The 17,073-nt window shown below is 42.2% G+C and overlaps 2 protein-coding genes across 7 annotated transcripts; both read left to right on the top strand.

Annotated features, from left to right (window-relative positions):
• The first annotated feature begins 46 nt into the window (after positions 1-46).
• Positions 47-7,128, top strand: pgghg (protein-glucosylgalactosylhydroxylysine glucosidase). Of its 4 annotated transcripts, none has more exons than XM_086109889.1 (14): positions 47-282; positions 1,257-1,465; positions 2,467-2,677; positions 2,742-3,177; positions 3,254-3,373; positions 4,087-4,218; positions 4,294-4,405; positions 4,921-4,993; positions 5,076-5,212; positions 5,276-5,409; positions 5,746-5,841; positions 5,906-6,003; positions 6,083-6,306; positions 6,573-7,128. In XM_086109889.1, exons 1-14 carry the CDS (start codon positions 257-259, stop codon positions 6,647-6,649), a joined length of 2,085 nt encoding a protein of 694 aa, XP_085966015.1. In that variant the 5' UTR covers positions 47-256; the 3' UTR covers positions 6,650-7,128. The 4 variants fall into 4 exon arrangements, with proteins under 4 accessions (XP_085966015.1, XP_085966013.1, XP_085966016.1 ...); XM_086109887.1 differs by having other exon boundaries at positions 1,193-1,465; XM_086109890.1 differs by having other exon boundaries at positions 47-407.
• Positions 7,129-7,709: 581 nt separating this feature from the next.
• On the top strand, positions 7,710-16,863 carry incenp (inner centromere protein). 3 transcript variants are annotated; one of them, XM_086110091.1, is made up of 21 exons: positions 7,710-7,847; positions 8,836-9,001; positions 9,470-9,574; positions 9,660-10,276; positions 10,365-10,404; positions 10,859-10,925; positions 11,061-11,175; positions 11,256-11,289; positions 12,017-12,104; positions 12,191-12,331; positions 13,124-13,141; positions 13,567-13,676; positions 13,747-13,867; positions 13,954-14,064; positions 14,223-14,380; positions 14,459-14,558; positions 14,736-14,816; positions 15,341-15,376; positions 15,471-15,542; positions 15,631-15,784; positions 16,555-16,863. In XM_086110091.1, the coding sequence occupies exons 2-21, from the start codon at positions 8,862-8,864 to the stop codon at positions 16,731-16,733; spliced, it is 2,487 nt and encodes an 828-aa protein (XP_085966217.1). In that variant the 5' UTR covers positions 7,710-7,847; positions 8,836-8,861; the 3' UTR covers positions 16,734-16,863. The 3 variants fall into 3 exon arrangements, with proteins under 3 accessions (XP_085966217.1, XP_085966218.1, XP_085966219.1); XM_086110092.1 differs by lacking the exon at positions 13,124-13,141; XM_086110093.1 differs by lacking the exon at positions 15,341-15,376.
• Positions 16,864-17,073: the final 210 nt, after the last annotated feature.

The following is a 17,073-nucleotide window of genomic DNA, read 5'->3' as shown; positions in this document are numbered from 1 at the left end:
GCTATTTCCCCAAAAATCCAGCCCACGTTTTGCGACTGACCTGCAGACAACTCCAGATTTTGTGAGCTGCGTGGCTTCAAGTTTTCGTCCAGTGACAACTTTAGACTTCTTTCGGTATTTTACAGTTACAAGTGAACATTTCCAGACATCAAAGGGCAGCATTTGACAGACCGAGTTGCAACTTGAAAGCTCGTTATGAATTTTTATTCCAACTTGTATCATCACATACCAACTTTCCAGTTTGTGGCAGAAACAGATGCTCCTACATCCTGATCACGTGAGGTAGAAACACTATCGCTATAAGGACAAACGGATCAAGTTGGATTTGTTCGTTCACTGTTAAATGCAACAATCCGCGCTGGACTCGTCTGGGAATTGACAGTGTGTGTTTTATTTGATTGAAGAAGGTAATTTGCAGCAGTTGTACAGTACAGTCCATGTGTTGTTGTTTTTTTGTTTCACGGGTCTTCGAGTTCTGCGCTACGGCTCGACGCTTTATGTCCGTATAAAAAAAAGCTGAACGTGACTTTATGTTTGAATACTACGACCAATTACCACCATTATTCATGTGTGAATGTATACCTATTTTCACACCGATCTCTGAAAATATCAGTTCAATCCCCTCAATATTTTAGTTTTTGATTAAGTATGTTCTTCATTAAGTGACATTGTGCCTGAGTGTTCGCCTGTGGAGAGGAAGACGGCAATGTCCATAAAATCTCAAATATTGGTGCGATCGTTTTGACATTTTCAGACATTAATGTGGGCATAGAAAGAAATGTGCGCGGGAATTCGTGTGAATTGGTCGTAGTTGTTTTTTTCAAATATTTTTTAAATATTAAGCCACGTTAAGGGACGACGTCACTCGTTCAGAGATGTCCAGCGTGTAGCGGCCACGGACGTGTTTGGGGCTCACCTTTTTATCATGTCCTGTATATACTAATAGAGGAGTGATTCGAGAGAAGGTATAAATACTTTCTCAATAAACAACAGCGAACTGAGTGTATTTGTTGTGCCACGTGATCGTAAATCAGTACGTCTTCTGCGCAAACTAGTACAGTACAGTATTGCACACCTGTCGTGAAACTACAGTAACTGTGATCTTCTCGAAGTTGATTTTCATGCTTTCAGTTGTGGATTTATTTATGCAAAAATAACACTGAAATGTAAAATGATCATCCATATGTGACAGTTCAGCCTGTCTTCAAGAAGAAACTCCAGTTCCTCATGTCTGGTGACCCTTACACCTTTACCAGTGATTCTCTCCCCGCCGACCACCGCTTCCTGCCTCCGCTTGCCAACGGGCTATTGGGATGGCGGGTGTACAACAGTACAATGCACATGGGAAGCGTGTACAATGGGGGACGGGGAGAATGCCACCGTGCCGAAGTTCCTTGTCCTCTGGCTGTGACGGTCGACACAGAGGAAGTTGGTCAAGACTCCTACACCCTCAATGCCCACACAGGTTGTCTCTTGAGTACCTACTTTTTAATTTATATATCCATCCACTCATATTCTATAGGGCTTGTACACATTCGGGACACAGGTGAGCTGGAGCCGGTCCCGGGTGACTTTGAGTAAGTTGCGGGGCACAACCTGGATTGACAAGCGCAGCGCTCAAAATAAGTACCGTAGTTTTGCATCCCAATTTGTGAGGCAAAAATGTCATTGTGCCTTCACATAAAAACACTTTGAACAGCAAAATTAAGAATTAAACACCGAGACATCCCAAAGAGCTTCCCTGGGCTGGAGGGACACGCGTCGCTCACGTCACGTCAGCTAGCTGGCAATGAGTTTCTGTTGGCGATTAGTCCAGCTCAACATGTTGTCACTCCACCGTCAGCGATCATTGCCTCCACGGCTTTGGATAAGATAAACCTTTGACAAATATTTGTTCTCACTAAGAATTGATGAGGGCAGACGGAGAAGCCATGTGAATTGCTAAGATAACCTAACATTGACACGTAATCGTGAAGCACTGCAATTGAGTGCTTCGACGATCGAGTACGCTTTTCATAGATGTCTGGCTGCACAGCAAAATAGCGATCAAATTATTAGAAATCTGGACTCAAGAGAGAAAGTGCAATGCTAAACAGAACTAGAAATACCATGTTTCCCGTTACACCAAAAAAAATTAAAAATAACATTGGGTTAATGCTAACATATATTGGAAAATGCCATCGCCATGCTAAGGATTAGCATCAATAGTTGTGGTTCTAGAACCCTTTAAACACAAACGGTGGAACAATATTTGTAAACGGATAATAGAACAATACTCACAGGCATATATTCTTTATCCTCCACTAAAACGCTTAATATTACAGCATTTTACTGAGTCACTTACAATCGCAGCTCTGTCCCTATTCCCTATGAATGGCAGCAGTTCAATTATAGTACTACAGTATAGTGTATATGTGGACCGTATACATAAAATCAGTGTGTGATTCCCTGTTGATTCTCAAACAGGTGTTTTCACACACACACTGGCCTCACCCAGCGTAACAATCTTCCAGTCGTTCTACTCTCACCGCTACCACTCCAACCTGATGGTGATGGAGATTCTGTTGGTGCGCCATGTGACTTCAGAGGTCGCGTACACAGTGAAGCTATCCACTTCCTTCACCCCTCAGAGCAAAGACATTGATTTTCAGGCTTCTGCTGACTACAGAGGTGGGAGGTGAGTTTCTCCCCCCAAAATCAAATCCTTTTCCGGCGCTGATTAACACGTTTCTTTGTTTTAGCCACATTCAAGGGCACACACACACCGCAGAGTTTCCAGGAGGCCCCTGTCCCATGGTTCACCTCATCTGGACCCCCATTCCCTCCAGCCTGATGCTGCCACCTGAGCAAAGCCAGGAACGCTGGTGCTTCATTGTGGTTGTGGCGGACTCTTTGAGCGTCGCAGAGACCAGTTTTGATGAGGGCCTTGAACTGATGGCGACGGGTGGGCTGCGCAGCACTCACGAAGCAGCATGGAAGGAGCTGTGGCTGAAGAGCAAAGTGGAGGTTGTGGGGTCCGAGCACCTCTTGAAAGCTGTGATCGGCTGCATGTTCTACCTCCTCAGTGCCTTTCCCTCCATCCATGACCCAACCGACTTTTTTGGCGGCGTCAGTCCAGGTGGACTGTCGAATGGCTCGGACGCACAGGATTATTGGGGTCATGTCTTCTGGGACCAGGTTGGAATAATGCCGCCAATGTCTGCTGTTCCTGTTTCTTTGGTATGTCACCTAACAGCAATATCAAACCCAACAGGAGATCTGGATACTTCCCACAGTCGCTTTATTCTACCCCAAGCTGGCCCGTGCAGCACTGGAGTACAGGGTGCGGACTATCGACGGAGCAAAATACAATGCTCAAAAGCAGGGATACAAGGTATGAGTGTGACTTTTTATTGGACTAACGAAATGAATACAATTACAAATGGAACTTACTGCAGTGCAGGAAAGTGGTGCAAAGCAGTTTGAATATACAGTGCTTATTGGGGCAGTGATGAATGTTTCGTAGCTGGCGAGGCACTGATATAAGAGTCACATTTTAAAAATTATGAGAACACAAACACTACAAGAACATTCATAGAGAAGCAACTGTTGGTTAATGGGACGGATGGGTAAAAGTCTAGCCATCCATCCATCCATTTTCCGATCCGCTTATCCTCACAAGAGTTGCGGTGGGTGCCTGAGCCTATCCCAGCCGTCTCCGGGCAGTAGGTGGGGTACACGCTGAACTGGTTGCCAGCCAATCGCAGGGCACACAGAGACGAACAACCATCCATGCTCACACTCACACCTAGGGACAATTTGGAGCATTCAATGTTGTTTTTGGAATGTGGGAGGAAACCGGATTATCCGGGGAAAACCCACGCAGGCCTGGGGGAACATGCAAATTCCACACAAGGAGGCCGGAGCTGGAATTGAACCTGGTACCTCTGCAATGTGAGGTCGACGCGCTAACCACTCGACCACCGGGCCGCCGGATAAAAGTCTAAAGACATGAATGGAGGTTCACAGTACTCCATTTTAAGGGTATGTGAGACGATACTGTGTTAAAAATGTTTTGTAAGGTATGTGGGTGTTGTCTGTGTACAGGGGCTGAAGTTGGCCTGGCAGAGTGCCATGTCAGGGAGGGAGATGTGCGCTGATGATATTTACGCAGAACAAGAGATTCACATCAATGGAGATATCGCACTGGCCTTCCAGAATTATTACTACCTCACTGAGGTTCGCTGCTCAGCGTCGCCACGTCACCTCACGTTTCCTCAAATAAACTCATGTTGACTCGGTTCTTTCTTGCAGGATCTGACAATGTTCACAGACGGACAGGGGAGTCAACTGATATGGGGCGTGGCTGATTACTGGGTTTCCAGGGTAACCCGGAGCCCCGATGATCAGAAGTATCATCTCTTAGGTACTGTTTTAGGTTCTCTGTCCAAAAATACAGTATGCCAATTTTAGGCATACTGTCTGTTCGTGAATTGTCAGGGGTTTATTCTAAAAGCATTTCAACTCATGGGGGAAGCCGTTCATGAGCTACATTGTGTGTATGTGGATGGACAGATCACCAAACACAAATAAGCACCATATCAAAAATGTCATGGGCAAGTTTAAACTGGAGAGAAAGAAACAAATCAATGGAAGGTAGTGTGCTTTGCAATGATTAAGCAAATTTAAACACAGAAAATGAATGTGTTTATGGGCCACATTTTTACATCTATTTACCGTTTATTGTTTGGAGCATAACAGCCTCAACACGGCACTTGGAATATGTCGTACTTTATTCACAAGGCTAAAGCGTGTCAGTACTTATACCTGATTAACTCATTCAGTACCAGCCAATTCTGGACCAAGTCTGAAAGGACGTTTAAAAACGTCTTTGGGAGTGAATGAGTTAAATGGTGAAGAGTTCATTTTTGTGTCTTTTAGGTGTCATGCCACCAGATGAGTACTACTCCAATGTCAACAACTCTGTCTACACAAATACAGTGGCCAAATTAAGGTACCACCATTTGCATATTTCTTCACTTCATGCATGTTAGCTTGTATTCGTACCGCCGACGCATTAACGGTCTCGTTTTCAGTCTGCAGTTTGCTGTGTTATTAGCTGATCTTCTCAAACATCCTGCACCAAAGGAATGGGAAGATGTCGCAGACAACCTCCTTATAAATTTTGACCAACAATCTCGATACCATCCTGAGTTTGAAGGCTATTCTAAAGGTTTTCTTTTGAACCCTTTAGCTGGTTCACAATGACACACATTGAAATAACATTTCCTTGCAGGTTATCCAGTGAAACAGGCCGACGCTGTGATGCTGAGCTATCCTCTTGGCCTGCCCATGTCACCTGAGATTAGAAGAAATGATCTTGAAGTGTATGAAATAGTAACTGATCCTCATGGACCAGCCATGACTTGGGTGAAGTACAGTTCCACAGTTCAATCCACCATAAAAACACAATGATTCCAGTTTATTGTCCAGGTTTTTAGGGTTTTAAAATTACACAATTTGTCTGATGAATCTCTTTCCAAAAAAAAAAAAAACCCTGTCTCAGAAATCAATTATCCTGGAGCTGTAGTGTGGGTTGTGTTCAGAGTGAATCTGCTCGGAAAACGTCTGCCAGTCGTAAGCGGGATCACACACACATCTGGATAATCGGGCTAAATTTGAGCACCCCGCCCATTCCAATTAAAGTCTGCAAGTCTGAGTGTTTGCTCTTAAACATGTACAAACTGTGCTCTCTATATCATTCAGGGCATGTTTGCGATCGGTTGGCTGGAACTGGGAGATGCACAGAAAGCTCAGCGTTTGCTTGAGAAGTGCTTCAGAAACATTCAAGGACCGTTCCAGGTATTGCTCTGGGCTGCACGAACCTCCTTCTTGGGTACTGAGGAAATGTGTGATGACCTTGCAGGTGTGGAGCGAGTCATCGGACGGTACGGGCGCAGTTAACTTTCTTACGGGCATGGGAGGATTCCTGCAAGCCGTTGTGTTCGGTTACAGCGGCTTCAAGTAAGTCGTCAATCATCCCACCTCGCTTGTTGAAACAAATCAATCAAAAATGAAAGAAAAATGTGCTTTTTATTTATAGAGTTCAGAAGGAATGCTTGGCCTTTTCCCCACTTCTTCCCGATGACCTGAGTGAGCTCTCCATCTGTGGTGTCAGCTACTTGGGCCATCAGTTGGACTGGTTGTTTCGCAGAGATGAGGTGTGCGTCATACTGAGGGAGCAGGAAGGCAGTGGTGCCACTGCTAAGAAGTGTGATCTGCAGGTGATCCTCAAGGCAACTGGGACTAAAATCCCTTTAACTCCAGGTAATAAACAAAATGAACAGGGCATCATTGAGATCCTGTTTATAGATGAGAGGAATCTGTCCTTTCTGGGTCATATTTGGTTTTCTCTTTTTTATTGGTGGGGGGGGGGGGTGCCAGTTGCTTAACACTAGGGAAAAAAGTACTTTCACTATCTTTTGACTAACAACACACCACGAGGCTCTACTGTGTATGATAGCTGGTTAATTTATTAAGTGGTGGGTTATTAATTGGATGTTATGTTTTGTTATGTCTTCATGTCTTTTTAGGGGCACCAGTAACATTTCCACGAGAGCCTGGATTTGTTTGCAGACTTGAATCGTCGTCTTTCTGCTGGCCTTTCTGAATAATTTGACAATAATTTGTGTTGAATGCCTCAAACTCAAGTCAGTATCCACTTCACAATACTTGAAGCTCAACAACGGACAGCAAAAAGAGTTTCGTCCGACCATATTCACTATACTTGTTTAGAGACCTGATGGTCATTTTATGATTTGTTTCTCAATACATAAGTTATGTTTGAAGATAAGTGTTGAAAACATGTGAAAACAATTTCAGGTCCTCACATAATATAGAAACTTAAGGGGTAGTTAAGTGTTGATTAAACACAATGAGAGAACTAATGTGTTTGTTCGACAGTGAATGTCAGCTTCAGCCAACAGTGTCCTGCACGTGCGAGGCTCTATTTTCCATGATTATTTTCATATACTGTATTTGGTGGGGGGGGGGGGGGGCATTCATTGGTCAGATGTAATCAGATGTTCACAATGCTCTCGTGCTGTTACAAAGCATTTTCTTTCTTTAATAAAGCGAATATGCATTTGTGGTTGTAATATTTTTCTTGTAAATTACTAGCTAAATATAACTCCCAATTGTAGTCTAGTATGAATAAGTATTTGTAAAAACTTGCTGTTTGATTTCTGCAAAGGCCCGATTTTACTATGTGACCTTTACATGAGATGGCTTCTAATTTTTCTTTATTTATTTATGACACAAGTAGCGTATCTGTACTGTACGTATACTTAAGTGGAGGCTGTCAGTATTTTGGCTACTTCTGTTAAAAGAGCAGGAGGCTCGGAAGCTCATTCTGCAAAATGTTCCTGTTTGTGTTTACGCTAAAAATGGGCGGAGTAAATTTTCTTGGACTGTGCGTTTTTTTTGTGGATTTAAATCTGGGCAGAACCCGCCTTTATATTTTCCATTGGGGTTTGTTTGATTTAAATTGATGCTTCGATGGTTTCCTTGCCCCGTATGCTTTTTGTGTCCAGATACCCGCCCGTCTCAGAGTATTTGGTTATTAAAACGAACAAGAGTTTCCCGACGACGATTACGTCACAAAACGCCACTTTCCGATTGGCCAATGTGGTTTGAAATTTTAAACAGTTTCTGGTTCGACAGTGCGGAGGTTGACTTGGATGTCGGTGGTCTGTGATTTTACTTGACGGTCATCTTATTGTATGGCTTATTTATAAGATAATATTCGATTTGTCGGTTCACGGAGGAGCAAGCGTTGGATAGTGTTGACGTTTCTTCTTCTTATAAAGGTAAACGATGTGACCTTACTTGCAGTAGCTGGGGACCAAGTTTAAGCTTCTGTAGAAAACATTTGCCGCCAGCACAAAAATGACACCATAAAAAACTGATATTCGCTACGCAATGTTGTGATATGTGGTATAAGTATTAAACGCGACGAAATTGCTCTCAAAACAAGTGGATTAGTGCTACTCATTCTGCGAAGGCGAGGCCAGCGCGCGTGAATACAACAGATTCCGAAGTCTATCTCGTCGAATGTTACTTTAGCTGCTTGTGATGAGTTAATATGGCTGACGTTCCTTTTTGTCCTTCTCGGACGTCTGTGCTCGTTCTTTGATTGTTTGTGCGCAACTATTTCAAAAATCACCAATGATGGGGCTTCCTGTTATCTGCTTCTGAGCAAAAAGGCCAAAGTGTATCCGTGAAACCAGTAGTACCATTTTGGTTTGGAGTGAATTTTACACGTGTTAGTGATTTTTTTGTTTTAAAAATACTTCGACTTAAATTATTTACTCAGCAGGGGTGTCATATCAGTGGTAAGCCCCTCAAGGCCAGCAAAGCATTCTCTTCTAAATTGTACCTTAAACATCATCAGAAGTACATACCTGCAACCATTTACTTACCACTTACTACGTTTGCAACCTGAAGTTTAATATAAATCTCATGGAATTGTTATAGTGTAATTTATTCCTGCCTGTCTCAGGATGCACATGGACCAGTGTATTTGTACTCGGATTGCTCTGATACTGCGGCCTATTTTAATGGGGAAATGTTGAGCATATTTAGGTCCCTTGAAAGTATTTAAGTTATTATTACTATGAGACCAGCTTAGAGTGTAATTGCTACCTGCATAGGAAAAAGTTACTGCTCTGTTATGCAATGCTGGTTCATAGTAAAATGCACAGTATAGCATGTTCTTAATGCGGAGTCTTCAAACAGAATCACAACCAATTTAGTCCTTTTAGAGAAACATTTCCCCCCAAACTTCATCTGTTTCAGAGAGAGAGAACCCTCCAGCTGCCACCATGAGCACTGTAAAATCGTCTTTGCAGTCTCTGATGAAGATGTTTGTGGTTAAAACACAAGATTTTTTGAATGACATTGACAATGTCCACATGGTTTGGCTTGAGGAGATCCAACAAGAGGCCAACCTCATGTTCTCAAGGTGGGTGTAAAATCATGTCATTTAAAAACTGCTTTGTTTTGGTCATTGTTTTTTGTCCACGTTAATTATTTTTATCAGGTTAATACAATTACTTTGATATTAAAGTAATCTAACTTGAATGCTTTGAATTACTTTTGGATGACTCCATACCAAATATGCTTAAAAACAATTTGTTGAGTGGGTGATTGAGGACTCGTCTGTGCCGTCTCCCTCCCTGCATTAAAAATGTTATCTGGTAGTGTTTTTTTCTTTCTTCTGTGACTATAACAGAATGCATTACGTAACATGTATTCCTTGACTCCCTAAGCCTGCTCGTAAATCAAATTTCAACATGGGTGAAAAATGAAAACCTTTTTGATAAGTTACAAATTTATTATTGTTGACCTCTATTGGAACCATTTTTAAACAACACATACAGTAGTATTAAGAATGGTGTGATTCTTCAATTGTCCTTTCTTTAAATTGTAGGGACTTTAATTCTGAACCAGAGTTAATGCCCAAAACGCCATCACAAAAGAAGAATAGTCGCCGGAAGCGCGTGTCTGTTGGCCGACAGGAAGAAGTCAGGCGAAGGTTTGTTGCACTTTGACAAAGTCTCCATTTTAAAGATTTATGGAAGCCTGGTGTAATGTGACTTCATCTGCCTTTTGTGATGCAGGTTCTCAAAGAGTCGCCGTAGTAATCTTCGCGGCTCCTCTGTCAAGCCGCTGAACTTCATTTCTGAAGAAGCCATTGCAGATGATTCTGCAGCTGAAAGCAGCACCAGCACGCGGCCAAAACGCTCTACTCGCAAAACCAAACAAACCAAGGCGGCGATTACGGAGGATGTGAACCAGCTTTCCCATATTATCTCTGACACTGTAGATGCTTGTAATAAAAAGCCAGAGCTTGATGAGGATGAAGGCGTGGCTAAAAATAGCGAGTTAGACAACGCAGACGTCCAGCTGGATGAGTCACGTGACGCTAGCCATTCTCCTGTTGCGATACCATCACCTGGCGTCGTCATCACCATCCCTGCATCGGAGCGTTTGTCTGCTGAGGAAGCGACACAGCCCAAAGCCGATCCTGGACGCTCCGCTGCCAAAATTGCAATCGCCGGCAAAGGCAGAAGCTCACGGCGGAGCTCTATGAGGTGCTCGTTGAAGGTGCGGCACTCCCTAGGCGGTTTGCGGCACAGCATGATGCAGGAGTCTCGGCGCCGTACCTCCCGGCAATCCATGCTGAAGAAGAAGGCGGCTCGCAAGGCCAACTCATCACGTAGCAGCAACATTGACAGTGAGAAACAAAGCATTGGCAAATTTTCTTCAAATGTGTCAGTCATATTTGGCATGTTTCTGTATCTGATGACTTTTTCTGATTGTAGCCACTTCGTCCTGTGAATCCATGGAAGAGGCGGACGAAGTGTAAGTACTTGGAGAAAAAAAGGGCTGGTTTGAATGTACATTTAACATTCAAAAAGCTTCTACCTTAGTTAACATACACGTAGCCGTAACACATACTAAAAACTCAGTGCGCAAAAGACTCGCATGCATATATTTCTGCTTTCAACTGTGGAGATGTTTATTACTGGAGGTTGATTGGGCACCTTCTCTGCCATTTCTTTCTTTTTAATTACACTTCATCTCTTCCAGTAGAGCATCGTGCTAATTCTGTGTGATAAAAACACTTAAACAATCGCACAAATATCTGAGATCGAGTGTGAACGCTGCATGTAACTCTCCCTGTTACAAGTTGTATATTTTCATTTGAATTTGAAATAGTTTTAATAATTGCAATAATTGAATGAATGAGATTGAATTGTTTTCATGGTGTACTTATTTTTTAAATTATTATTATTATTATTGTTGACCACCACAGAGCATTAGAACTTGTGACTGCAAATCCAGAAGCTGCTGCGACTGATGCTTCAGACGATTCTCCTCAGGTACCAATAAGCGTTAATGAATGAACCTGTCAATGACACGGGCAGTAATTTCTTGTTTGATCATTTGGGAAGGCAGTTAATGCCTTTTTTCTAATTCATATTTTTAACTTGTGTCATACAAATGTGTGTACGCAGACAACCGTGAGTGAGCAGCCATGCTTGGCACGCATCACTCGTTCTGTGGCAGCAAATTCTCCAAAACTGGCCCCGCCTTCGCTGTTTACCCCTGAGAGGAACAATCTACAAATGGGTATTTGTTTATGCTTTTTTTTTTTTCTTTTTAAATGGATGGCCCTTAAAAGTTATTAAATTGTTTCCCCTTTGTTCCAGTCGACACACAACAGTCTCCACAGGCCAGTCAAAGGTGAGTTTCACACTGGTAGATGCTTTTGGCCCAGTGTCTTTGTGACCCATCATGGCTGGATGTGTAATGCCGTTTCAAGTGACCTATTTCAATTGAACCATTATCCTGCATTCCTTTTTTTCCCCCCATCTACTGTATTTTCATCCGCATTTAAATTGACACATGTTCGCGATGTCTGTACACATTCACTGAATACATGAAAAAAACAGCCTTGGCAGATGTCCAAATTGCATGTCAGTAATTCCACAAGTGCCAACACTGGACAATGACAACACACAGTTAAACAGTAATAAATGTATGATAAAGTACGAAACATTATATGTCGCAGTAGGTCACTCGCGTGAATTGTTTGGTTTGTCCTGGCCAGTTCGGGGCTGAGTTTTGGGGCACTAATAGGAATCAAAGCAAGTCTGCATAAAAGGCAGCATGGCGAATGATCAGTTCACACTCCTCTAATGGGCCATGTAGAGCCCCCTTGTTCTCATATTCACACATGAATGATCTGATGTCTGATAAGTCTTGAGATTTTTAACCACATTTGGAAAAGGCCTAATTCTGATCTGAGGATATCCAACTCTATGGATTTTTTTTTTTTACTCTGCTATGACACATACCCCATTTGTCACTTGAACCAAAGAGTTGTAAATCCAGCCTGTTACTGCCTGATATCACCTAAATGCACAAAATCAATCACAAGGACATTCTTCTTGTTTTCCTCTTTCTGTAGGTTAACTACTAGCATCAAGCGCAAAGCACCCTACACAACGGCGGAAAGCCCTACAAAGAGGTTCTCTCCTCCCAAGAAGAGTCAGAGTGTAATATGCCCAAATAAATCATAGAAATAAATAATTGCACTTTTGAGTGTTCTTGAAAAACGTGGATCATTTTTTTTCTCTTACAGGCTCTCAGACCGAACATGAAATCATTTCTTCACACTGTGCAGAAGAATCAGATGTTGATGATGACTCCGAATTCCTTCACCCGGAACACTGTCGTCAAGTCCTTCATTAAACATGCCACCCCTCTGAAGATTGATCCAAAGGTCAGCATTAATTTCCACCTTAAAGAGCAAAACCGAAACACCACATAAGCTTGCACAGACGAATACTGTAGAGTGTTTTTTTTGTTTGTTTGTTTTTTGTGGTGGTGTTACAAGCAATGTTTGAGTATATTTGGGCATATTTAGTTTTTAGCTCGTCTGCCTCACAGTTCAATTCCGACTCCGGCCTTCATGTGTGGAGTCTGCATGTTCTTCCCGTGCCTGAGTGTCTTTTCTCCGGGTAGTCGGGTTTCCTCCCACATTCCAAAAACATGCATGGCAGGCTGATTGAACACTCCAAATTGTCCCTAGGTGTGAGTGTGAGCGCAGATGGTTGTTCGTCTCTGTGTGCCCTGCGATTGGCTGGCAACTGGTTCAGGGTGTACCCCGCCTACTACACCTACACATAGGCTCCGGCACACCCGTGACCCTCGTGAGGATGAGCGGATTAGAAAATGGATGGATGTTTTTGGAATGTGTGAGCAAACCGGAATACCCGGAGGAAACCCACGCAGGCACGGGGGAGACCATGCAAACTCCACACATGAAGGGCGGAGCTGGATTCCAACCCGGTACCTCTGCACTGTGGGGCTGACGGCTAACCACTCGCCCACCGCCCCGACAGTCATCTGTCATAAGTAAATTGAGTCCCAAGTAATGCAGTTACCAAATATCCTTTTCAAGATATGTTTATGCGTCTTGTCATTTTTTTCAAAATAGTTTAGCTGAGCAGTGAATCATTGTATTGCTTTATTTATTTATTCATTCATTTTTATTTTTATCTCCCCTCCCCAGATGACCATGAATGTAGTGGTAAGTGCACGAGCACTGTGTGTTGGTGGTCATTTGGTGATAGTGTCCACTCATTTGATACTAAACTAAAGCACCCCCTTGCCACACCTGCTAACCTTTGTACACCCTTCCGCTTGTCTTGAAAGGACATCTGTTAGTCAAGTTCCATTGTTGTGTCCACCTCTGTGAGAAGTTTCCAGTTTCATAATTGCCCCCAGTTGTACTTGTTCGTTCATGGATTCTTCTTCTGCGATTGAAATGCAAGTTACCTGATGTTAGCATGCTAATGGAGCAGCAATTCACTTCACAAAACAAGTTTAATAGTTTCCAGGGAAAGTTTCGTTGTGGCCTCAAAATATATGAGTATATTTTTCCAGGTTTCTGTGTGCCCTTTTAAAAATGATGATTATGAAGAAGTTTGTTTTCTGATGGCGCGTATTCTATAGGCAAAAGAGCGGCAAAAGTTGGAAGCACTTAAAAAGAAGCAGGAACAGGAAGAGGAGCGAATGAGGAAGATGGAGGAGGAGAAGAAAAAGAAACAAGAGGAATTCAAACGGTCTGGTCCAGTTAAAAACGCTTCCCTTTCTGATTTGATTGGTCGAATTACATTTATTGTTGTCCGATAGGAAGCGGGATGAGAGGCTAAGAAAGGTGTTTGAGGCCAAAGTGAAAGAAGAGCTGAGGGAAGAAGAAAAAAAGAAGAAGATTGAGCAAAAAATGGCCCACATTGATGAGAAAAATGATAAGGTGAGGAAGTCATTTGAACGATAAGCGTAATTACTTGGACCAGTTGTGCCATGTCAAAATTGTTCAACGTTGGTCCGTGACTGCAGCGTCAGGCGGCAGAGATGGCCAAAAAAAGAACTGCCGTGAAACGTCAGGAAGAACTTGAACAGAAACGAAAGCTGGAAGAAGAAACTAAAAGGAAGAAGATTCAACAAGCGGTAAGACTTATATTTCTCTATCATTTCACATCCGAACCTGCTTTTATGTCACTGTCACAAAAGAAAATATTGCACATAACAGTAAGCCTCTTGACATATTTCAGTTCTTGAACAAGGTGTCCATCTCTCTGTGTCTTATTTGTGTTTTACAAATTCAGGAGGAGGAGAAGCGCCAACAAGAATTGCTGGCAAAGAAGGCCAAGGAGGAGGAATTAAAAGTCAAAAAGCTGGCAGAAGCTCGCAGAGCTTTGGAGCTGAAAAAAGAGCAGGAGCGGGAGAGGGAGCTGGAGAGAGAACGCCTCGCTGCTGCTGAAAGGTCGTCTTTCAAATAACCATTGTCAATATGAGGCGTACACAATATATGTATGTTGATTGTTATGACATGTTCCTCTAGGGAGCGAGACGAAAGAGAGAAGGCTCTCGCTCTGCAGCGGGAACTGGAAAGAGCAGCTCGAGAGAAGGAGCGAAAAGAACTGGAGGAGAAACGAAAACAGGTGACGAGGCTTTTATCGAGACTCATGTAGTATTTGTCTCAGCCATTGAACGTTTAATAATATTTCGAAACCCTGCCTCATACAATGACGGGAAATGAATTTTCGGTGGCATGTTGCTTTCGGCAACGATGAGCCCGTTTATCAGCTGTAATGTTCTCGGGTGATTTGTTCCACTAGGAGGAGCAGCAAAAATTAGCCGCAGAGGAAAAGGCTATTAAAGACAAAGAGGCTGCTGCCAAACAAGCTGCTAATGCAAAGGTAAATATGAACTAATTTATTGGAGAGGGGTGGGGGGGGGCGTCAGGAGCCATGCCCATTTAACAAGAACACAACAATGACGGCCCATTTGACAATAACACAAACTTGTCAGATAACAATGTCATTTCAATGTCGAAATAAACTCCACAGTATTTTCTGCTTCTCATTTGCCCCGCCATCCCCAAGGAAAAAGAATTGCCCATCCCCGACTTAAAATATTCCCATCGTCAACACCCGTTAATAACAAAGTCATCCGTTGCCCCTTAAAAGGTAGCGTCCCCTTAATCTGAAAATAATGAGAATCACCACCGCAAGCGAGGTCAGGAAACCAAATGCGTACCAAGCAACAACCTCAGGTGCTCCTTTGAGAGCCTAACCACAAATGGGTGCACACTAGCAAATAATTCTGGACAGCAATCTGTCTCTTGCTAATTATACATGAATGATTGTATTGTTTGAAGGCTGTATTTAATATCTGATTGATTTATATCCTCCCCGCCCCGTCGCTTCTTTCTATTTTTTAGACCGCCGTTGCCCTCAATGTAACTGTGGATATCGAGGTACCGTGACTATGATCATTTTTAATGACCCTGTGATCTTTGTTAAACCGCAATAATGGACATTGTGTTGTCTCATTTTCTTTTTGTTTTGCAGCATTCTGTGATGAAAACGCCTACCGCAAAAGGCGGCTTCGGCGGCGGCCTCAACGTCACTGTGGATATTGAGGTGGGGGCACAAGTATTGCTCAAATTTCATCTTGGTGTATATTGAGATTTTTTTTATACATGCTCACAAAGTGTTTTCTCCCGGGCAGAAATCACCGCAGTCATATTCCATCACTCCAAAGGGTGGCAACAAAACTGTGACTTTGTCCAAAAACCCAGAAAACTATGGAATGGACCAAAACAGTGATGATTCCACTGATGATGAGTCTGCTCCAAGAAAGCCCATTCCATCTTGGGCAGAAGGTATGCCGATAAAGTATCATATAAGCGTTATATATGACTAAAGTAGGGGTTCCAACAACGACAACAAAAAAGCGCTTCCAAACAGAAAATCGTTTTTGAGTTGAGAAATCAAATCGTTACTTTTTTTTTTAAATAGTTGCATTCTTGAGTCTTGGCAAGAGATGTATTAAATTGTCTTTTATGAGACATTTTAATCAGATATAAATCAGTTTGACATTGATGATTTGTTGTTTCTTTGAATTGAATCAACTTGGAAAGTTTGGGCTTTAGAGGGCTTTCACTTATTGCATATTGATGAATAAAACAAAAACGATATCCCTAATTTTTAAGATGTTACATCCTGGAATGGATTGTACTAAAGTATAGTTTGTTTTAGAAAAAAACTCAAGTGTTAATGTTGTAATTCTTAGTCTGTACTGCTATATGATTTTATACTTTATTAATCCCGTGAGGGAAAACGGAGTTACGGTATTATGTGTACAGTACGAACAACAAGAAACTCCCCCCAGCATTGAGGAGGGTTGAAACAAATTCATTGCTTAAAAAAAAAAAAAAAGTTGCGTGTTGGTACTGTATCTGCTCAGTATTCTAATTATTCTGAAGCAATATTTCTACATGTGCACATTTGAGAAGTAATGATATAAGTAACGACCTGTATTTCTCGTATTGAACTGTATTATGAAGGCTCTTCTTTTTTCCTTTTTTGGCCAAAGAGAATTTTTTATTTTGTATGAATAGTGATTAACATTACCTGATCTTCTTCCACCTAGGTCACAATCTACAGCAGATTATTATAAAGCAGTACTTCAACCCTCCTGACTTTGATGCTTTCTTTGGAACAATCGAGCCGCCCAAACTGGAGAACCTGTTTTACAAAAGCAAACCACGCTACTTTAAACGCACCAGCTCTGCTGTATGGCATTCACCCCCCAATGCAAACAAACACTGATGTAGTGATACCGTTCTGTACACTTTTTCTGTTATTCTTTCTAATAAAAATGATGTTCTCTGTTTTTACGAAAATAAGTGTTAAATGTCTGCGCAGGAAATCGTTTGGGATATTAAATGGTGACAATTCAGTTGTTTTCAGGGTTTTCTTTTTTTCTGTCATTTTTGAGTGAGGTCATCTTTGAAAAGACAGTCGGAGCGTAACTTGGCGTTTAATGGACCGCATGCAGACTTTAACGATGGTTCCAACAAGTGGATCAATTCCCACAAAATAAGTTAATTGCATAAACAAATCAAACTCTGATCAAGTACTGCAATCCTGTCAGCCGTGTATGTAAATG

The sequence above is a fragment of the Hippocampus guttulatus genome, chromosome 4 (genome assembly GCF_054856545.1).
Source record: "Hippocampus guttulatus isolate MCC_2025c chromosome 4, RoL_Hgut_1.0, whole genome shotgun sequence".
Lineage (NCBI taxonomy): Eukaryota > Metazoa > Chordata > Actinopteri > Syngnathiformes > Syngnathidae > Hippocampus > Hippocampus guttulatus.
The sequence above is the reverse complement of the archived record's forward strand: the minus strand, read 5'-3'. Positions and strand labels throughout refer to the sequence as shown.

Excerpts from the sequence above, each read along its gene's own strand:
- pgghg (XM_086109887.1), top strand. The coding sequence starts at position 1,228 with ATGTCTGGTGACCCTTACACCTTTACCAGTGATTCTCTCCCCGCCGAC. Across the intron at positions 4,219-4,293 it reads ATTATTACTACCTCACTGAG|GATCTGACAATGTTCACAGA; the intron begins GTTCGCTGCTCA and ends TCTTTCTTGCAG. Across the intron at positions 5,842-5,905 it reads ACATTCAAGGACCGTTCCAG|GTGTGGAGCGAGTCATCGGA; the intron begins GTATTGCTCTGG and ends ATGACCTTGCAG.
- incenp (XM_086110091.1), top strand. The coding sequence starts at position 8,862 with ATGAGCACTGTAAAATCGTCTTTGCAGTCTCTGATGAAGATGTTTGTG. Across the intron at positions 14,065-14,222 it reads GGAAGAAGATTCAACAAGCG|GAGGAGGAGAAGCGCCAACA; the intron begins GTAAGACTTATA and ends TTACAAATTCAG. Across the intron at positions 15,785-16,554 it reads CATTCCATCTTGGGCAGAAG|GTCACAATCTACAGCAGATT; the intron begins GTATGCCGATAA and ends TCTTCCACCTAG.